Raw genomic sequence first — 23,402 nt, forward strand, 5'->3', positions numbered from 1 at the left:
CACACAGGATTATGAGTGTTCAAACCTAAAGCCTGTCAAAGTACATTTACTGAAATCAATGTTGACTTTCATGGGAGAACTTTGCTTATAGTTTACTTGAAGTGAATTCATTATCTGTACTGATTTTGTCCCTTAGTGCTGTATCTTGAATGACTTTATACAGAAAATAAGCTGTTTTTGGTGTAATTAATCATGACATATTTGTTTTCAATTTCACATTTCCTGTGCCTACTCTACTCCTTTACTTCACACTTTAGACTGCTTGCAGTAAACTGAAGGAAGTTGCATATTTTCCTGGTGTACACGCAGAGGATCATGTACAGGGTGATTTTTCTAATGGTGGTGGTCAACAAAACAGAGGAAAGATTAGAACAGAAATTGTGAACCAGACAGAAAACATCTTTGCTTCAATACAGTTGCAGATGATGCAGTTCTGGCCACCCATCTCAAAAAAGTAATACTAGAACTAGAAAAGTTGGAACATTGGCTGAAGAATTTAAAACGTCACCTTGGAAAAACAGTGTCTTGGAGGGTGATATTTTGAAGCTCTGTAAAATACTGAATGGACAAGAGAAGGTAAATTGAGAATGCATTGTTTTTTGTAACCGAAGAACTAATAGAAACACAATGACATTAACAAGCAGCTTGTTTAAAAACAAACAAGGAAGTTGTTTTTTCAAAGCATTCATTGTTAAGTTGAGAAATACCATACATTCTGGAAGACAAAAGTTTAAAAAGGGTTCAAAAAAGACCTTCTTGGATGCGCTAATGGAGCATTGGCCTATGTGTGGCTATTAAACAAAATGTGATGAATCTTCCAGTGTAATTGCCATAACCTTTCCTTATGGGAAGCTGGAAAAATAAAAAATAAAAAGATTGCTTTATATATGCCTTATTTTCATATTCCTTCTAAATGTCCATTTAAGGCTAGTGTCAAACACAGGAGACTGGACCAGCTCAGTGGTACATTCTGATCTAATGTAGCAGTTCTTAGAGGGTATACTGAAATGTAAGCAAGCTTGTCTGTCTTGATAGTAATTTTGTGACGTGGTCCAGAATCTCAATGGCAGGGAGTAACACACATGCTGTACATAACGTACAAGCAGATTTGTCATTGTTTATTCAGCACTCTAGCTGCACAAGGAACTCTCGGGGTGAAAAATGCCAAAACCAGTAAAGAGATCCTTGTTTGCAGAGTTACAGTCTATACTAAGTAGCAAAAGCAGGGCACATGATTTACAACTTATCCTAATGAAAAACCAGATGTGAATTTAATCTCTTGATTACATTAAATCCTGAATTATTTAATTAATGGATGCCTAGCTTATTCCATGAAAAGGTCACAAAATGTTGGGAACATCTTGCACGGCCCGTGTAAAGCATCTGAGAGGCAAGACAGTCTCTTATCTCAGAAGAAAGAAGACAGTAACTACTTTTTATAGTTTTATTTCATTTCTTTGATTGTTGGTATGTAACACAATCACCGTCTCCAGTCAACCCTACAATTTTGGTAATATGCTGTAACTCTGAACTAAATCTTTTTGATTTAGTGGAAAAAATACAAAAATAAGGGGAAGATGGATACTGGTGGAGGGGAAGGGAATGTGAAGCTGTTGTTTCTAGTAGCACACACATTAGCTTCAGCCAGGTCTGGTACTCTTCTGTAGATCAAAGGAAAACTGTTGTCTTTAAACAGGCAAGAAAAATAGGTTGGGTGGGGTTCTGTGAAATGCTGAAAAAACCCAAAGACTTAATGGAAACATTTTAAAAACCAACTACAAGGGAAGGGGTTGAAATGTATGTGCAACTCGGCCAATGAGGTTAACTCTCTTTTCTTGCTGTTTCATGTCAGTTTCCTTCATTAACTGTCCCTGGATTTCCAAGAGAAAAAGCATGCAAATTTGCATTTGATTTATAGAACTAAGTGCACTGTTAGCTAGTAGTAAATTAAAAGTAACCATTCATTTTTCTTTCGATAGGCCAAGTTGATAGAGTTCAGTCCTCTGAGGGCAACTGATGTTAGACTTCCAAGTGGAGCAGCGTTTGTTATTGCTAACAGTTGTGTTGAAATGAATAAAGCAGCAACTTCTCATTACAATATTAGGGTAATGGAGTGTCGTCTGGCTACAAAGGTAACGTATGGCTTATGTCAAACTCTAATGAAACCTTCATCTAAATATGTGCTTTTCTCCACTTCTGACCAATCATGTCTTTACTTTAACACCTGGCTAGGTGCTATGTTAAGTAGCACTTTTCTTTCCAGCACCAGACACTTCCATCTCTGCAGAAACAACTCCTGCTGAGTTTAATGGAAGTGCAAGGACTGTGCCCTTATATAGAAAATTATGTGATTTTAATTCTACTTAATTTATTTTGTGTTATATTTGAATGGGGTAAATATGTCTATTTTTCAGCAAAAAATACTCTGAGTTAATGAGATAGACTGTTTCTAATTAAAGCTGAATAATGACAAATAATGGAAAGCAACCAGTGTGGTCACATGTTTACATGTATATATGGCAATAGATGTGTATTTTCGAGGATTTAGATGACATCAAAGCTACTCGTTGGAGGCCTGGAAGTAATACTGGAAATATTGGAATAGCAGAATGCACATTAGTGTAAAATTTGAAAACAGGCTTGAATGAAAACCCAGCACTTAGGTTGCACTGCCTGTTTACAGTTTGCAATTATCTCTGAAGTATACGGAATCTGAACATGACAAATCTAAGTTCTACTTTAATTGTGGATTTTGTAGACCGTACGTTTGGGACTATGAGGATGTAGGATTTCGTTTGAGAATGTCATAAAAACACGGATTTTTTATTAAGTTAAATGAGGAGTAAGCACAAAGACTCAATTCAGTTATAACCCACATAGAGTCCTGTGTTAAAGAAACAAATTTGGGTCACATCGTGTAGATGAAAGTCTTAAAAGCGCAGCGTGGAACTCCTTGCCGCAAAATATTTGGCCACAAGATCAATTAGACTTAGGACTCAATCTAAACAAACAGGTACTTTGAGCACATGTTGGCAGAATCATTCTATGAAAGAAAACACCATAGTTAATGTGAAATAATAAAATAAATTGTTGAACAGGTTACCAGATACTGACAATGTAATGTAAAATATTGTTGGGATATTTTTACAGGAGGAAAGTAAAACAGGAGGCTTTTAAATGAGATTTCAACTCAAGTATGAAATACAGCTACAGTTTAGGTGTATGTTAGATATGGTAAAAATAATAGCACCAATGAGCACAGTTAAAGTTGTCACTGAAGTTAATAAAAAGACTCCTATCCCTTTAGAAAAATTAAGGACCTCTCTGTGTGCTAGATCTTGCATAACTGATAAATGTTGAATTTGGAATAACTGATTGACTAGATATTTTAGGAAGAGTTTATTTTGGAAATTATTATGCATAAAGATGCAAAGAGCCTTTGGAGATGATATGTTTTGAAAGGCAAACAGTAACAGTAAATGCATTAAGTTGGAAGACCTTTTAAGGTATTGTTCTGTATACCATTTTTTGCAAAATGAATCACAGTTTTCCAAATCACTTTAAATTACTGAATCTGTTTAATAAAATGATGGCAAGGAAAGGTGATTTTTTTTTTTTACACCACTGCTAGCCATGATGCAGTCTTTAAATAGCTACCTTGAGCAGATCCATGGTTTTATGTAGACTAACAACATACACCTGTCTATTTTAAAACATATGCTGCCCAGATGGAAAGTTGCACACACTACAAAAATATTTTGAGTCAGGAAAAGGCTGTCTTTAGGAAGAGGTCACAGTGGGGTGAAGGAGGGCAGGTATGTAAGTGGAAGCAGGGAAGTCTTTTATGCACCATTAAGCTAACGGAAATATGAAATAACATTCTGGGCTTCACAATTGTGCTTTACAAGAAATTCTCATATTTTATTTTCTTTTAGGATGGGCTTTTTTATTTCCTCTTCCACTTTAGGCCATTCTAATATTTCTTACTTGTTTGCAAAAAGCTCTATGTAAGTAAAGATGCTAATACCATGTATTTCTACTGGCACTAGTGCAGAACACTTTAATATCAGTCTGTCTTACAGTAAGCTCTTGAGCATCCTAACCTGTCCTCCTCAGGTTCTGCACCCTTCCCTTCTAGAGAGTCATTCACTTGCTTTCTTCATTTGTTCTGCGAAGCGACTTCTTTCTCTGTTTTTGCTGTAGTCTCTCAGCACTTTCCTGTGCACCATTAAATACTATGTTTAATGTCAGTTTGTTCCTCAGAACACTCTCCATTCTACAGGAAATTAACTTGCACTTTATGTATCAGAGCACTTGTGTAGTGGGTATTGTAGGATGACTGAGCATTAGAGCACGCTCTGCAATCCCCGGACTTCGTAGTGTGTGGTTCGCTTCAGTTTCAGCTAGACTGGAGCCAAGAATTTCTGCAGCTAGGATGCCATGTACTTAATCAGCTAATGTTTGTTAAACGTGGAAAAACACTCAGATGGTATTACAGAAATGTAAAGTATAAGAAAGGGATGTTGCTATATAAGGGCGAAGCATTCCTATACTTATTCTAGTCAGGCTTTCTTTTATTTATATTTGTCCCATCACTCTCCTAGTACAGTGCTCCAGTGTGCCTGTGTTGAACAATAAAAGACAATAACAACTACAGATGCTATATCCTGACAGTTAAGAGCCAGCTGGATGCTGTCCACATCTTTAATCCACCTAGTCCGAGATCAGCAAGAAAATATCCAATTGCAGGATCGGTATTGGGTTTACTTTTGTACACATAGATGGGCCTTTTCCCATTTCTGTTCTGTGTCTATTACAATTTGAGCTGCTGCAGCTAGGTATTTGTTTAAAAAAAAAAACCCACCAGCAACAACAACAAACAACAAAAACCCCACATTCCTTAGCCCATAACATTTTTTCCAATGCTGTCATAGTTGAAACTTTGTTAGAAGCAGCATGAAACTTTTCCCAGCAAGCCCTGCTCATGGAGCTGAAGGGGTCATTCTCCATTTGGAACATTTCACCTATAAAACTTCTAAACTACAGCATCTCTGCTGAAGAATAGAAATGACAGTAGATGTGACAGAATGTGTGACAAATACTTTAACTGGATTATTTATTTTACAAGTAGAAAGATTTTTGTTGCCTTGTAGAGCATTATATTATTTTTTCTAAATTCTTATTTCTGTTTAACTTCTGATAATAAAGTCCAGAGGATACTGAAATTACGATTACAATTATTAGGGAAAAAAATAAATTCATTTAGCATCTTGAAATCCTTTTAAATTCATATAATAAACACAAACCAACAAAAGAGTTACCAAATATTTAAGTAAAATAACTGAAGCAATGATTGTTATTGTAACTGATCCATAAGTAAACTAAAATACCATTACGTTGAGGCTGAAGAGTTCTAGATGCTCAGGGTCTTTGAAAAGTAGACCCGAAACAACTGTCAGTCTTGGAGAAGATAATGGTCACACCTTGATTTCTGCATTTGTCACTAAACACTGCTGCTTCTTTCACTGCCACTAAACACGAAACTGTTTTAAATGGTGTCAGAGTCATATGAGAAGGATTTCGATTGGACTTTGCCCTGCCCTATTAAGCTCCACATAAATCTTAGCAAGTCACTAGATGGCACCAAAAGTAGTTAACTTTTATGTACCATGATAAAACAAAACTAGAAAAGCTCCTGCAACAGCGCTGTTGGAGGAGAGCAGGAGGGTGAGAATCTGTAGCAGATAGCAGAGCAGTAGATCTGCTTAAACAACCACCTCATGCTCCAACTGTACACAAAGCAATGCAGATACTTTTCAGGCATGTAAATCAGGCATAAAAATATGTGAATCCCCTGATATTTTTAATACAGGAAGTTACACATGTGCTAAATTGCTTTGCTGGACTGAAACCTAAATGATTTCAAACCAATCTTACTCAAACCCACTGTTTATTGAAAAGAATAACAAGACACGCTGGGTGAAGTTTCAGCTCTGTCAATGAGAGTTTTAACATGGATTTGAGTGGGAAAAGGATTCCATCCTCCGATTTTGCTGCAATGCTTTAAACTCTCTGCAAACATTCAGCTTGATCTGGTACACACAGAAGCCTAAATCTCTATTAAAATGGTGAAGAATTGGAGGCAGCAATTGCAGTAATATGATATTGGCACGTTCCTGCTAATCAGTCTCAGTACTGATCTGTTGAAAGTAGGGTGGTGTATCAGCAGACTCCCACAGCGACCACTTAACGTGATTCTGTCATTAATAATGTTAAGAATGTTCCACCTCATGAAAATATGAGGCAATTTGTTTTACTCAACTTTTTTTTCATCAGGCACAGGGGAACATCACCACACGCCCCAACTTTCTAAAGGAAATCCTCTTTGACGTATTTCCTTTTAGGATTCTAGTGTGTTAAAGTAACTGCCATCAACTGCCAAGAAGCCAGAAAGATACTTAACACATGACCTCATCTGGGGTGGGAAAAACAGGTGTACCTAGGACTAGTTAGCACAGTGGAAATCATACAGGAATGGCACAGATTCCAACTAACACTTCGCAACCTTCTTGTAGGGTTTCAACAATGTACTTAGTTAAATTTACTTTGAATTATGCCATTTGTGAAAGGCTATTGTTAATTCTCTAGCAGAAACATATATTTTATATTTTTAGGGTGGTTATGAGAACAGTTTGTAGTGTCTTCCTCAAGTTCGACTCCAGGAGCACCTTAGTTTTCAATGTTAGAACAAATTATAACAGTTTAGAAACAGACTCCTTGGGGACCTGCAGTGTTACAGTACTGTAACATTTGTATAAGCAATAGTCTGAATGTGACTTTGAAATATTAACAATTATTTGAAGTAATGACATCCATAGAAAAAGAGGAATCACTGATTTGATATCATTCAATCATTCACAGACCTTTTATAAATGTTATCTGCTGTGCGCATATAGACAGTGGCTATTGATAATTCCCAGTTAAGAAGTGAAAAGAGCAAATGGGTCTTAAAGCTGCTAGTGGACAACTTAGTGTTAGTTTTAACCAGGAAAGCAGACCGTGTTTTATGTTTTAAATTTCAGCTTCTCTCAAAGTCAAAAAGTTTGGACTGGAGAAAAATGTTGAGACTCCAAGATGTGCAGGCCAACCTAGGAGTTAGCCTAGAGGAAATGCTGACCATTGTCGAGGAGGTATTACATCCTGAGCCTTACAGCACAGAGGAAATTTGTAAATGCCTGGGAATCAGCCTGGAGGACCTCCGCTCTCAGATCCTGAGTCAAAACACGCAAAATGGTAAGTATATATGAAATAGTGTTTTTTACTTTACAGTGTTTGTGTTATATAAAATAGCTCTTTGTTAATAAGTGGTGTGCAAGTCTTGCCAGAATGCTTCTCCAGAATCTTGAGAGTCTAAATAGTGGAATGGTGTATACAGAGGAAGAAGCAGCAGATTAGATTTTAGATTAGTCTGTGCTAGTTTAGAGTCTTCTCTAGGTAGATCCAAAAGTCTTAAATTAGGCTTCCTTTTTAAGCTGAAGCTCTCACAAAACCAGACATTTTGGCTGGTTACAGCATCAACCAAATGTCCTGTTTGCTCTCTCTGAACACTGGTTCAGGGCTAGCATAGGTAGAGACTGTGCTTCTGTTTATGGATGGACAAAAACATTATCACTTCATAAAACCTGCGTGAGGATGCAAGTCTTCTAGGTCACTCTTTCCTGAGAAGAAACTTCCTGTTACTGTATATACATATATATATATACGTACATATTTTTAGAAAAAAAAATTGGTGCAGGTAAACAATTTAAAAGTATTTCCCATACATTCTTGCCTAAGATTATACCATGTAGTCTTGAATACTGGCACCAATGACTTCTGAAAGACTAACTGGCTTCTGAAAGAACCGTCTTAGACATCTAGTATAGTAGGGTTGCTGATAGTATTAAATAATGCACAATTTATGAAATAATTAATTTGCATTCATAATCATTTCCAATTTAGATTAGAATCTTGCTTTATGAATTTTAAATAACCCACACTTCTTTGTTTCCACTCTGTGGCCTTAATGCCTTTACTGTTTTCCACAGCCAAATTACATCTTGCCAAGACTGGTTTCAGGGAGGTATACATTTGTTGCATGTAAATCAGTAACATATATATACATACTGATGCATATATTTAAATAATATGCACATCTGGAACAATTGTAAATGTTTTACATTGACCAGGGACCAGGTCCTGAACCTATAACCTTTTTCACAAGCGAGTGATATCAGAGAGCATAAAATTATCTTAGTGTCTAATTACATTGCCAGAGGGGTACCAGCATGGAATACGGTATCTTAACCCTGCTCGTTACGTCCATAGGAAGAGCTATGTTAACTCTGTGCTGTACATACAAGGACAGAGTGATCTACACAGTTCCACACAGAACTACAAAATTATTCTGTCCTCTCTCCCTCCCCTTTATGAAGGGGTTTAAGACTTACAAAGATGTGTATAATCCACATACCTGGCTTATAAAAAGCAATTCTACAGTTCTGTTGAGTTCAGTTGTTTTTCCCCACCCCTTTGGAAAAAAACAATCTGGATAAAACGTTTAAACACAAAAGCTACAGAAGAAACTCAAGGAAATGTTATACTGGGGCTCTGAATAGTGTTTGCAGATGTTTGCCGAATGGAACCTCTTAAACTTGTATGGCCATGATTTCATTTGATAAGGCCAATTACAATGGGTTATGCTGCAAGACTCTTTGCATGTACAATATAAAATTAAATAAGAGATTTCTGTAGAACTATATACAAAAAAAGAAACAAGACATAGAAAGAAATAATCTAAATCCACTGCCATTTTTTTTGTTAACACACTAGACAAATTGCATTTTGTGTTGGCTTTGGAAAATCAGAAGGAGTTTGACAAAACTTTTTTTTTTTCTTATTTCCCCTCTACTTTCCCACTGTACTTTAACAACAAAGCCTTGCTTCTTCATGTGAGGAAACCCAATACAGTAAGTTATCTCTGCAGAGAATTTCAGAATGTTGCTGAGCTTTTGCTCAATGTGAACAAAGAGCCGTAACACTTAAAGGTACCTATCTTCCTTTGTACAGGTTGCACCAACTTTCCTGTTACAATATTACAGTGTTAAGAGTAAAATATTTGCATGAGGAACACTAGGTAGAACAGTCACTGGATTCTAAGTTTTCTCTGGCCGAATATAAACTGTCAGTAGTTTCAATTCCTTTGTATTATTCAAAGCCCAGAGATAATGTTCTGTACTGACAGTGCATCTCATGCTTAAGGATATGAAAGTGTTGTGTCTACTATTTTAGCCTGAAGTCAGCTTTCCCTCATCTGCTCCTCCAGTGATGATACTGTGTGCTTGCCCAAAGTTCTGTGTGTATGTAAGGCTGACAAAAAAAAACTACATAGACAAAGAAAAATCATATGGACAGGCATCAGGCAAGTGTGGAGCTGCGGCTGGATGCAGGGCAACTTCTGATCCCTTTTACAGGAAGGTACTCAAGGATTCCTGCAGTGTCTCACTGCACAGCCCACTTGTTCCCTGGGTTTGGAGAGATACAGGTGGTGCCTAAAGCCTCTATAAAGCCTCATGCAGCTGTTCCTTGGCCAACTCACAATCCTAAGTTTAAATCCCCCTTCCAAATGTTTACACGTGGATTGTACTTGTGGCTTCTGAACTTCTCTAGAACAAATAATATTTCTTACATTTAAAGGTATACCATAATTTTGTCTTGAAGCTGAAGGCTTCACAGAACATTCAGTGTGTGGTTATTGTGGGACGTGAAGTATTTATAAGCCTCACCACAAAAGTATATTCGCCCGTATAGTAATGTATTCCTTTAACTGTAAAATGTTTTTTTCTTCTTAGATGAGTTATTTAATTTTTTTTTCCTTTTCACATATAAAATTATAATCTAATTTTGATATTTAGACCTCAGAATGAAATCATCATTGGAATAAGAGGTATCTGTTTACCATCAAGATTTGGCTGTGTAACTGCCCTCCTGTTTGTCCCCTGGGAAGACAATGAATCTAAAACCTTACTGTATTTGCAATGAGTGGTGTTTGAATAGCATTTCATTCCCACTGCCAAGTCATCTGTATTAATGGTGATCTCAGTGCAAGAACAATTTTTACTTTATTTGTGCAGAAAATAACACACGGCTGTGTGTGAAGGTGGACACAGATGTGCTGCTCAACAATATGTAAAGCTTTGTCGTGTGCATCAGTGGAGTGCCCTTGTCTTACAAGAACAGAAGTTACCTCCACGCAGGTGAACCTAAGAGCACTTCCTGGCTTGGGGGTTGAGGTGACAGCCTCATCCTGATCCGTGTCACGGAGGAAACAGCACGTACCATCTCCTTCCAAAAAGACAAGGGTTGCTAAGGATGAGCCCCAGCATGTGGCTGCTCCAGGCAGATCCCATACAGGTACAGGTAGAGGCAGACATTTCAGGTGGTCTCCAGGTTAGGCATAGGCACTCAGTGTTCTAGGTTAGCTGCCACAGTTTTGCTAAGGCTCACATTTCCCTGGAGAATTACTCTAAGCTGGTAGTTACCGTAGTCTCAGAGCAGGTGTCTGCTAAATGGGTCACTGAATCCAGCAGTGACTGCTCCTTCGGTTTATTTTCAGAGAGCCAGATTACAGTTATTTGAGCAGTCCCAGCAGAATAACTGTTCCCCACTTTGAGGAGGGGGTTCACAATCTGGCTCAAATTAAAGCCATCTGGCAGTGTTTTCTTATAGACATTATGAGCCAGAAACCTTCACCCTCTTCATGTTCAATCAGCAGGATGCCTAACAGAGAAAGGTACTATTCCACGTGAGTAAGGCTGGTAGAAACCGTCCCCTACATGATTTTGCACTGGTGAATTTTTCCTGTTGTAAATTTCTAACAGTTCCATCGGCCATGTGTAGCTCATTAATCTACAGTGAAGCAGATCGTAAGAAGCTGCCAAAGCAGCCAGAAAAAAATACACAGCCTGAAGAGGCTGGTCTGTTGCTAAAGGTCAGATAGAATTGTACAGGAAGCCCCTAAAGAAAGGAATCTGCTGAAGCTGAAGTTACAGCAAATAATACGAGTTGCTGGGAAGCCACAGTGTTTAATTATAAAGAAAAAAAATCCATCTAATTGGAGAGTACAGGTTTACACAGCTTTCATAAAGTTAAAACAAAAAATATGACCATACAGTTGCAAATGCGAAGTAAACTGTTCTCTTACATTTAACTAACTCCCATTTGTTTGGGACAAATAGACCAGGATTTCTGTTTGTTTTAAGAGACTTTATACGAATTTTGGACAAACTTCATTAACGTTAGTCAGTTCAGTCTTAACAAGTGTCGAGGTTCTTGCTGCACTGCGAAACATGAGTGCACTGGAAAATGTCACTGCTGCTTTCAAGGGCATTTAGTGGCTGTAAGTGAACTGCATCTAGCTGCCCATCGGTGGTACTACAGCAGTCCTCTGCTGAGGAGCAAAGTGAGGGTGCAGAGAGTGCACAGAGGGTCAGCAAGGGTTGCTGACATTCTCTGAAAAAGAGAAGTGGAGTGGTAACACAAAGCAGCTAACAGTGGGTGAGATTCCTTGAGAACCGTGTCCTCTTTGAACTTTTATAAATGCAAATAGTGGGGTGATAACCTGAAAGGTGGGTTAGTGGCAGTGACTGCAGGTGAAGTGTGCTAAAAACTTTAAGTTTTCTTTGGTCTCCTTTGGACTTCTCGAGTTTATTTTTTTCTGATCTATATCAATCCATAAAAAGCATAGCTCACCTTCACTTCATTCTACAAGAAACATTTTTTTACGTGTGCAGCTGATACCATACAAAATAAATCACAATCTCCATATTGTCTTTTTTGAACGAGACAGAAAAGACCCCAAGATTCTGATCGTGCCAGCATGCCTAGGTCTAAAATCAAACAGGTCCCTCCTGCATGGCAGTGAGTGACACAGAACGCAGCAGAGAAAATACATGGTGATTTTCAGCAGACAGCTTCTGACAGCATGTTTCTGCCAGAGCCTGAATCCTTAGCTGATACAAATCCCCATCAGAGCAAATGGTGCTGCATCATTTTAAACAAGCAGAACATCAAAACTGGATATTTCACAGATCCTTTTATGGGAGAAGCATTACTCCAGGCGTGGCATAGTGTCATTACAGCAGGGGTTTTACTTTCTAGTCACCAGACAAATGGGTTTCAGAGGGGACTTAAGGCCTCAGGTGGGACAAACAGTTCTTCAGGCCACCCTTCCACTGTTAGGAGAGTGAGCTGATGTTTTCCTCCCTCATTTGGAAATTGAGAAACCAGGCCATTGTACTTTGCTGGATTAGAAAAACATATGTACATTTTCAGTTATGTTAAGTACCTGATTTTGTAAACAATCACAGATTTAAGGACCCAAATGCTTTTAAGAATCTAGCACCAGTTCCCTAAACCCTGCTTTTTGCTGTCCTATGGCGCCCAAGAGGACAAGACCTTAAAACCCAGTCCTGTGTAACACTGCGTGCTTTGCTTCTGGGGCTTCAGTTTCTCCTCTTTCAGAGCCCTCCAGCCCTAGCTCAGATATAAACTAATCAGTTGTGCACACTTAAGTTTTCTTTTAACCGTGACAAAATGCGGCTTAGGAAATCTCTTTCTTTTAATTGTAAAAAATGTGCTTGTTTTCCCATGAAGCATGCAGATTTTGATCTAAAATCTTCTAAAATCATGGGCTCCACAGCTCTTTGGCATGGCCTGTTAATTCAGATCTCACTTAGGTGGATCTGATACACAGGCAGTGATGTAAGCAAGAAGGTTCAAATATAGATGTAATTTTTGGAAATAACGTGTGCTGTGCTATCTTTTATTATATGGAGATGGTTTGTTGGACTGCCCATCCAAACAGAAGAGATCCAGAGTTTCTCTATTACCAGAAGCATTTGGTGTTGATAGATGAAAGTATGGGAATTGTTTCATTGCCTTCGGACAGGACGTGCAGAGAATAGAGGTGTTTGCTGTCCTGAAGAAAATTCTACCTGAACAGCAACTATGCTGCCAGAGAGAAAAGCAAACTGCATTAAACCTGCTCTATACACAAACAGTTTTCTGAAATCAAGTGCTGTCTGTAAACAACAACCAACAGCTAACAGAACGATAGCAGACTTTACCCAATACTATTTCTGTAAATATCTGCAAAGGACAAGTCTGAAAATAGCACACAGCCACTCTTTCTCATTTGAGAATCGCTTGCCAGGATTGCATTCGCACTGAGGAAAAGCCAGCGTGGAGGCAGCAAGTTCTCCCCTGCACACACTGACTCTCCACCAAGTGAGTGCTGCCCAGGGTGCAGCTCAGCCCGCGGCATACAGCCAGCACCACAGTGCCCAGTGCAGTTCCAGTTCGTAACACGATGAGCAGAACACAACCCCAGGGATTTTAAAGGTAATCTGGCCAGTAGAACATTGCTCTACCAAAGGGTGGTCTCTGAATCAATCACAGCCTTTGGCAAGTCTCTTGCCTTACAATTGAAAACAGACATGTTTTCAGTTCATTCTTTGGGTTACTACTGTTCAATGGTGATTTACAAGAGAGTGTGAGCTATGGCAATCTCTCACGCAACTTTAGATATTCCCTAAACGAATGCACATTTAGAAATCTCCTTGCTCTAAAACAATGGCTTATAAGAGAAGCATATTTAAAGAGACACCATCCTTAAAAACATGCCAAGCAGCCTTCTCTAACATGAAAACCACCGAGGCTCTGCTCCACAAAACACAGTGCAAGCAGTAACAAACACAGTGTGGTGAAACACACCTCTGAGCAGGAAAAGAGAATACCCACAAGAAGATGTTTCTGTGGGGCACCCAACTTTGTCATTTCTGTTCTAATTAGAAGTGCAGTCGGAAGGCCTGCTCAAAAGGCAGTGCCAGAGCGTGTCTCAGTAGCAGGCTGTATTGAGTTACAGGATACATAGCACTGGAAGCATTATCACCAGTAGCAGAAAACTTCTGTGTTCAGTATTTCTCTATCGTCTCCATTTTAGGCTATTTATGTCCCTCTCAGCGCTGTATTTTCAGCATTTACAGTCGTGATTTACACTTATTCTGGAAAGATAAAAAGAGATCATACAGACACTGTTAAGTTTTAGTAAGGGATGCAATCTGGAGAACACATATGAGAGTCTTCACACTGGACAGAATTTTATTTCCGGTCTATCAAGGAAGACTCGAATGTACAATTGCAACTGTTGATTGCCAGAATCACTGAAGTGGTTCCAGAACTCAACTGTCTCCACAGAGCAGCCCAACAGGAACTCATGTGTCTGGGTCAGATGGAAAGTTCCAGATCTGGGGCTTGTGTGTCCCTGCTTGCCCTTTTACCTCTCGTGCAGTGTTTCATCAGCCATCTCAAATGGGAGGGACCAGAAGCTGGCAGCAGGAGAGGGTCGTGGTTCTGGAGGAGAACCAGACAGGGATAGTGTGAGGTGCTTGAGCTGCAATGATGGAACATACTACAGCAGGTGCTCCAAGTAAAGATTTAGGTTCACTTTTCTAGTATTTACAACCCAAAAAGATCAAGTAAGCCAATTTTATCATCAATTAAGTTGTCGTGCATGCTTCTCTAATACTTCCTCAAGAGCAGCTACAAGTCCATTGTATTAAACAGCAGTGTACTGGGCAAGAAAAAAAAATGACTCACAACAGCCTAACCCTCCTGCAAGTCATAGTGGTTCGATGGGCTTTTAACCACAGACATTCCCTTTGCTGTGCCCCACCATCCAGGCTTGGCAGGGGTCCCTACCCTGATGACCACACAGGTTTGAGCTCCTTCCCACCCATCCCAGAGGAACTGCTCCATTTTTCATGGCATGACTGCAAATTTTAGCCAAAGTCCTTGCACCACTAGTAGTAGGTCAGTGCCAAGAGGGACCTGCTTGAGCTTCTCCATGTCTGCAGAGGCAGCACTGACACTGGCTGGTAACAACCCAAAAACAAACCTTCAAAATCAAGCAGAAAGCGCCCGCTTCCTTCAGCATACCGTTAACAAAGCATTATTTGCAGTCAAGGTGAGCCTGCACTGTGGAAATTAGAGAGGGCTTCCTTACCTAGGCACCAGAAAGAATGATTAATGCCATTTTTATTAATCTCAGTTTAAAAAAAGAAACAAAAAGTAAACAAACATAAGACAACACAGTTCTTCAAATCAAAAAAAAGGAAAAGAAAAATAGAAGAGGTGTATCAGCACTGTTAAACAGTTGATGCTGGTTGGGCCTGGAGCAGTTGCACACAGTGCCCAGACCAGCAGGTGCAGGAGCTGCAGGCAGCCTGCAGGGCACCAGGCAGCTCTCTGGTGCTGCTGTGACTCCATTTTGCTGCTATTTGAAAACTGGAAAAACGTGCATATTATATTTGGATTAAATAAATGCTGCATTATTTGGGCTTTTACAGATGTGAGTTTTCAGTAGAAGTTTTTGGCAGAGTGCAGCGTAGAGTTTTTATATGAAATACTGACAACTAAAAATAATTATTTCACTATGTTTTTATATCTCATTATCCATTTCTAGTAAAAATTGATAACTGCTTAATATAACAAGCACTTAATATTTTCATTTTGTTTAGTTTCTACCTTCAAGTTATATCAGCGTGCAAAGCATGTGTACAGCGAAGCTGCCAGAGTGCTGGAATTTAAGAAGATATGCAGTGAAGCACCTGACAATGCAATCCAGCTGCTGGGAGAATTAATGAACCAGAGCTATATCAGCTGCAAGGAAATGTATGAATGCAGCTGTCCTGAACTGGATCGGCTGGTAGACATCTGCCTGTAAGTTCTGACCACAAGGAAAAGTAATCCCTTGTTGAGAATATGGTTTGAAATGATGAGAAAAGATGACATTGTTGGCTATTGCAATTTTAAAATGAAAGTATTCTTGTCTCTTATTACAAAATTAATCTCCTGCAGGGACATTACATGGTCAATTGTTTCCCTACTGACATCTGTGTAATGCTTTCAGATGAAAGCTGCAGTTTATGGCTTTATTACAGACTTTGCTTTTGGATTGATTCATCATCACAACTGTTATGTTAGAATGTGTTAGTTTTTTGTTTTGTTTTTTTTTTGAGTTGTAGAAGTCAAAACTGGTTTTCTTTAAGCATCATCTTAGTTGCTTTATTTGAACCCTCTCACTTTTCATGTATTAACCATTTATGAACTGCCAGCATGGGACTTCTAGGGCATAAGTTAACTGCTCTATATATTGTTAGGTTGCTTTGAAATCATAACGGAATATCCTTAAATGCTACCGCATTTTTTCCCTTTTACTTTATAAGTATTTTGTCTGGGGCACCAGATAGGTTGGAAAGCAGCTGGCCATTTAAATTAAGAGCATGTTAACCAGTGCAGTGGCTGACACAGCTTTGCTTGCCACACCACGTGCCTGAGCCTCCATCCCTGCCCCAGCCTCATTCATTTACTGCACTCCCTAACTCAGTTTGGCTATAGTAAAACAAGACCTTTCAACTTCAAAATACACTCCCTGTCATTTGCCCCTGCTCTTCTCTCTTTACTCTTCCCCAAGGAGCATTATTCTCATAACTCTTCTACAGTGGATAATAAAATCTGGTAAAACCGTGTGTTAACAGAGAAAGTAAAAATGAACACTCAGTACTCACATTTGATATGGTATTTCATCCATAGCACAGCAACACCATGAAAGGATGTACACACTTCACTTAATTTCCTTTTTTTTTCTTCTGGTATGTTGAATCACGGGACAGACTGATCGAAATTCGGTGCTTATGAAAAGAAATCAGTGGATAATCACTTTAACAGTGGCACAGGGGAATAAACAGCTGCCCAGCTGAGCCATATCACTACTACTTTGGCCCTGCCACTGCCCCAGCCACCTCTCCCAGCTGCTTCCCCCATTCATTTCATGATGGGCCCTGGAGATGCCACCTTTATACTTCTGCTCACCTTCTACAGTTCCTGTTCTCCACGGAGAAGGGCATACATAGTTTGGGAAACTGTGCCCTAAGACGGAGCATTAAGAGGTTACTGCCCCTCCAGAAGAGAAGTGTAGTGTGACATAAGTGTTTGCACGCCTGAGGTCAAGGAATGTTGTTTCCCTGTCGTGCAGAATTAGGGACTATAAAAGTATCATATCTTTCCTCCAAATCTCTAAATCTTTGAGAAACAGAATCTGCTTCAGTTTAACATTAATAAAAGTACCATTTAAAAATGAAGGTTACAAAAGCACTTCCTTACACCAGCAATCGACATTTTAAATATATATATCTTTTACTAATGCATTAGTCTGGCTTGTAATGAAAATAGGAATTTTACTAAGAGGCAATATGCCATATGCATTCTTACTTTTATAGTCATACACATCTATTAAGTTGTAATACCCATTTACCGGGTTTTTAAATTGATACAGTATGATACTGATGATTATTTAATACACCAGGTTAGTCTCATTAATGTGGCAGACGAGACGGAAAGCCAAAAAACTACAAACTTAAAAACCAAATGCAAGGCTTTTGGACATTCACAGATTGTTTTGCATGTGGGATACACATGCTGTTTTCTGATAAAACACAGCAGTCCTGATAGCCATTGGACAGTCTGGTAGTAATTTAACAATCTAATTTCTGTTCCTTCTCCTGGGAGCCGTTCCTGTTGGCAGTGCTCAGGCCGTGTTCAGTCCATCACATAACGGTCACAGAACAGAACAGGCTATGATAGTCCCTCAGTTAGTGAGGTGACTCCAGCATGGCTGTCCCAGCTCCTCATGGAGGGCCGTCTCTACAGTCAGCTGAAGACAAGAATTGTGCTCTGTGGAGTCATGAAGAAGCATGGGCTGCAAAGTGCACATCTGGTGCCGGCTATCGGCAGCCTGTTCTGTGACCCCACCACAGAGGAAAAGCCTTAGAAGTGAACCTCTGCGTTATTCCTATTTACAGTAACTTCCCAGTATTGATATCTCAGTCAGTAGTACTGAATAGCTGAGCTCTGCAAATGTAACCAGCCACGTCAGGTACCTTCACTTAGGGTGTTCTAATAGGACAGGTTCTCAGAAATGCTGAGAGAAAAGTACCATTTCAGGGAGGTATAAACCACTTAAGTTCTATGCTGCAGCATGGAGCTACCTGTGCAACACCGAGTAAGCTAGTGCAGTTCACAGTAGTATAGCAGAATGAATCTCAGTATAGGGATGGAAATTCTGTTTCTCATTTGTGCTGAACTCTGTGCTTTCACAGCTCGGCAGTCTAGCTTGGGTGTCGTGCCACTAGCTTGTAGGCAGCAGCCCTGACATAGCCACAGAACCAAAAAGAAAGGAGTACACAGTCAGGATTTTACGAAATTGAATTAAAATTAATCAGAGCGTTTCAGTTCCATGGACCAAAATACAGATAGTGAAGAAAAGAAGCGATGTGTCTGCCCACGTTCCATCAGATTTCTTACTTAGCAACAGAAGTGCCCATGGCCAGTGTGATGGGCATAGCTGCGTGCCACAGCAGAGTGCCATTTGTAAGAAGTGATTTCTAACTGGTATTTTTTACGTTTGCAACTGCTTTTTATTGAACACATTGCAAAAACAAACAAACAAAAAACCCGAAACCAAATAAATTATGAGTTTATTCTTTACAGTCTTATCCCATCATGAATATTTCTCAAGAAATACCTCCTGTCTTAGAAGCTCAGTCTCACTAATGACTTTCTGATTAGAGCTGTAAAAGCATGTTGCTATTGCAGACGCATGCAGCTTAAGCCAGCACGTAACTTGCAGAACTATTGGGAGAAAAAATTAATTTTTCTCAAGTTGTGCATTAAAAAGCGAAGGCATGTAAAATCTCTAGTCACTCTAGGAAACCTTGGCTGATGTGACTATAGAAATGGCCAGCAAGTACATAAATTACATTCCTTACTTCAAATGATATACAGCTGCCCTGTAACTTTAAAAAGCCCTTCCAAAAATACATTCCACAGAATTGCCCAAATCTACTGCTGCTCTCTCCTTACAAGGTTTAAACTGTGAAGAATAATCTACATATCCAGATGTTTTCTGTTTTGCCTAGATCTTTATGTTTTACTGCACAACATCTGCCAAGAAGGAAAGGGACCCATACTGGCTGTGGTTTGTAGTGCTGAAAAGCGTAACCGCCAGTTGATCAGTATTGTATTTTTCGTGAAGACAGAAGACTTGGACTTTGTCTAACCTCTCTCATGCTATTAATAGCTGTTCTACCTGTTGGCCTTTTAAAACACAGGTAGTTTGCTAAACAGTTAAGGGACAAAAAGTTGAAACCGAGCTCATGAATTCTTTAGGTGCTTTCTCCCAAGTTCTTTGAATCTTGCAAATAACTTTCATTCTCCTATTCTCCATCTTTTGGAGGTATAAATGCTGATAGCTTTTGCTCCCTGCTGTGCTTCTTCCAGTTGAAGATGGCTGAATCCTCTCTGATGCTTTTTAAATGGTACAGTTCTTATTTTCTGTGCAGGTGCACTGTTTTCTTAAGCCTGGAGTTAAGGCACAATTTGAAAGATCAACTAGCAAAAAAATACCCAATGAGTTTGCTCAGAGACAAAAAAAACAACACCACATAAAGATGTTATTCAAATGCACACTAAGATACAAAACTTATACACAGCACACCACCCCTTAATTTATCTTCGTTAACTCCACGCTTTCTGAATAGCTGGTTCACAAATGTGAGTATTTTGGATTAACAATATTGCTCTGCACTTCTTCACCTCTCCCAGCAGAGCTGTTTTTACAAGGTGGCATTGCAGTGTCTTACCTTGCACTGCTACATCCCAAACTTGGGGACTTCTGTTCATATTCTATAGCATTTATGTTTTCACTCACACACACACACACAGTTCTCTCTAACCAGTGAGTACTGGAACAAGGTAGATGAGCTCTTCAAGAAGCAGAGGACTCAGCTGAGTGCCCCCAGCGCTGGGTGACCGACAGCCACGGCCTTCTTTACGCTCTCCTTCTCACCCCCATTACCTGTCCTGCCACCCTATAGCCCAGGCAGTGCATTGGGTACTTTCCCACATGTTAAATCCACATCACCATCTGTGCTGGTGAGTGCTCCATCCCCAGGATGACTGTTGAAGGAGTCACTGTTTGCGCTCACTGCTCCTTTCTTCATAAATGCGTACTTTAAATGCTGATGCACAAGAAAAGAATGTGCAGCTATGAATGCTGCTTTACCAGAGGAGCCTAACGTAGGACTGAGCTGCGTGAGACCCAATGAAAAAGGCAGATTCAGACCTGTGCCAGCGCTCCTTCTCATGTTTGGCATAGTCAGTTCCCATGCACGACCTCCCCAGCACGTGCAGGATTAGCTGCTCGCTTCAGACCGCTCCTGGGAGCAGGAGCCCGACATCCAGGTGTCACAGTGCTGCCTGTCAGGGTGCCAAGCCCCTCAGCATCAGACCACATCACCACATTTGAAACTGGTAGCCACAGTATTTTGAAACACAGTGACTTCAGCTCTGAAACAGGCCTATTTTCTGCCTACATTATGCTTTATTTCAACTAAGTATTTTAAAATGACTCAGTAAAAATGAGGCATGAGCATGACCACAGAGAATTATGAAATCAATGAAAGGTTCAGAACAATTCTGAAGGGATTTCAGTTGCCCACCAAAATAAAAGCCAGACACCATCTGAAATGCAACGTTCTCACTGAGGTAACAGACCCAATGAATACAGACAGTTGATTTACCGCTCTGAAAAGTGGACTGGGCTTCACAAAGTCAATGGGAATTTCCCTATTGATTGCAATTGAGACTGGATTAGATCCTGCTCATTTTAGGAGGTTGCTCCATGGACCATAAACTACAGAAAATTGCATCAGAGAATGAGTGGCTTACAGGAATAATAAGTAAAATAAAACACCAACAGGAAATAAAGAAGGAACATAAAATCGAGTCAATATGCAGGGTGGCACCACACAGACACACTGAAGAAAGTGTTTCTATTCAAGAAGATATGTAAGCATGTTTAGAATGAAACACATGTGTAAGTACTTGCTTGAAATATGACCTAAACTTCTACTAACCCAGCAGTATACCAGATTCATTTAGCATAAAATGCACATACAAAAAGTCACTACAGCCTTCTTGGAACGAGCTGTCATTTTCGAATGCATTACTCACATGATGCTCACTGTCCTCAACCAATTCTAGGCCCAGCAAGTCCCACCAAAGGATGGATCTTAGAATCATATCAAACGTACGTGTTTGCAGATCAGCTTAGACTTCCCATGAGAATTAAGATTTCAAATGAGTTTTTTAAACCATCCTGATCTAAGTGCATTAGAAGTGCCCCAGAGAAATTCGCTGCATGCCACATGGTATTTTCCTGCTTTTTTGGAATCTAACTAAAGATAAGCAGCACAGGTCAGCAAACTAATGAAAGTAATTCATCTAAATTCTAATGAGGTGGCATCTGAATGTTGCACAGTAATGGCATGGGATTTGCTGTAGGACATTTCTAGCAGGCTCATATCTTGAGACAGGGAATGGTTTATATTTCCAATGTTTTATTTGTCATTGTTCTCTCTCTTCACCCTCCTTATTAAGGGCATTTTTTTCCCCTTTTGAGAATATATTCTTGTTTTACCTTCACTGCTGTAAATGTTCATGTGGCTCATTTACATTTAACATGTAAAAGTTCATGTGGCTCCTCTAACGAGGGATACCTATTCCAGTCCTTTCAGCAGTAACAGATGTTTGACTCTGTGTATAACTTCTTAGGAGTTTCTGAACCCTCCTTTTCTTGACTGACCCACTCAGTAGTCCTGTGGAAGAAGCCTGTGAATCTTCAGCATGTTTTAGATCTGTCCTGGAAGAATAGAGCTATTTGTCTTTGCCACATTAGAAAATGGCTTGCATGCCTACATCCTGTGCAATTAGTTTACGAACCCTCTTTTGTTATTTTTGTCTGTTTTCACTTCTGATGCCTCATGAATGTTGCTAACAAAATCCCTTCTTCCTCTGCTTTCTTCATCGTGGCTGTGCTGTGATCCTTAGAACAGCTGATGTCAGAGGATGTAAACGAGGCTGACTCAGAATTTACAGAAATGACTACACTGCAGTTTAAGGGGTTGGAACTTTTTTGTCCAAAATGATAACTACAGTTTGCTGGACTATCACACAGCCAAGTGAATTGGAGCAAGCCAGATGAAATAGGTGTATTCTGAGTTCAGTATTCACTAGTTTTCTATAGGAATTTTGTACATGACAAATTACCCCCTTCTGGTTTATTTTTCATTATTTTTTTCTATGATTTTGTTGTAGGAAATTTGGGGCCGTCGGGTCACGTCTGACTGGAGCTGGATGGGGCGGCTGCACTGTGTCAGTGGTGCCTACTGACAAGCTGAATACTTTCCTAAAAAGTGTTAAAAAAGCTTATTACCAAAATGATGGCCAAAGGTTAGCACTGGAGAATAGTGGTATCTTTGCTACCAAACCTGGAAGAGGAGCTTTGGTTTTTGTTGAGGCCTGAAGAACATAAAAATTGTAAAGAAACTATGTAGAGCATTTGTAACTGGCAGGACTTCCCACGCCACAGTAAATAAAAGCCTTTTCTGGGTTTTATTATGAGTAGCTGCTACTATCAAAATATATTTCTGAAGATGGAATTAAAAGAACACCAATTACAAAATCTATTTGTCCCAATATTAAAACATTTTCAGCGTAAATGCTAATTTACCAAAATCTATTAACACATAGAAATTGAAAAAGTGATGATTGCTTATTACAACAGATCTTTTCTTCTCCTTTTTCTGTCATAAAAGTAAGACCAAGTAGAGCACTGAGCTGCTCTCCTGAAGCGTACAACCTCGCAGTGTGTGCAGGGCTGCTCAGGGTTTACATCAGCGGGCACGTGTTGTTTCTGGAATCGTGTGAAAACAGCAGATCAACCTGATGAATTAATGCACAACATGACAACACACCTCACCAAATTAATGAACAAAGTAAAGTTTGGCTTTGCATTGTCCAAGTAGTATAAACTAATGGTTCAGTCCTTGCTGTGTATTTACAAGGCAGATGAATTTGGATTTTCAAGCAAAACTGCTACAGAGGATTAAGTATAGCCCACTGATCTTATTAAAATCAAAACATAAAACGTACAAAGGAATTATTAAGGATAGATTTCACTCAGCTGCCATAAACAAAAATAAATAGGTGAGCAGAAATGATAATGGTCACACCAAGAGGTGACTGTGTGTTAAGGCCTACCTCTGCTTCCAGAAAGATCAGCTCCCTGTGCCCTGTTTCCCAGCACACTAACTGGCACTTCTCTGTTATCTACAATGAAAACGCGCAAGTTCTGCTCATGTCATAACCCTCTCTGCCATAAAAGACATAACACATGCATATTT

General features: G+C 39.5%; 1 protein-coding gene across 1 annotated transcript in view; it reads left to right on the forward strand.

The window, feature by feature from the left end:
• Positions 1-22,967, forward strand: part of GALK2 (galactokinase 2) — a 47,303-nt gene extending 24,336 nt beyond the window's left edge. Inside the window, exons 7-10 of the mRNA XM_065733924.1 lie at positions 1,980-2,132; positions 7,083-7,293; positions 15,618-15,819; positions 22,315-22,967. Coding sequence (XP_065589996.1) covers positions 1,980-2,132; positions 7,083-7,293; positions 15,618-15,819; positions 22,315-22,522 — 774 coding nt within the window. The 3' untranslated portion in view covers positions 22,523-22,967. The remainder of the gene's footprint in view (positions 1-1,979; positions 2,133-7,082; positions 7,294-15,617; positions 15,820-22,314) is intronic.
• Positions 22,968-23,402: the final 435 nt, after the last annotated feature.

Source organism: Cyrtonyx montezumae, unplaced genomic scaffold, assembly GCF_038088225.1.
Source record: "Cyrtonyx montezumae isolate F1298 unplaced genomic scaffold, pur_monq_1.0 scaffold_17, whole genome shotgun sequence".
Classification (NCBI taxonomy): Eukaryota; Metazoa; Chordata; class Aves; order Galliformes; family Odontophoridae; genus Cyrtonyx; species Cyrtonyx montezumae.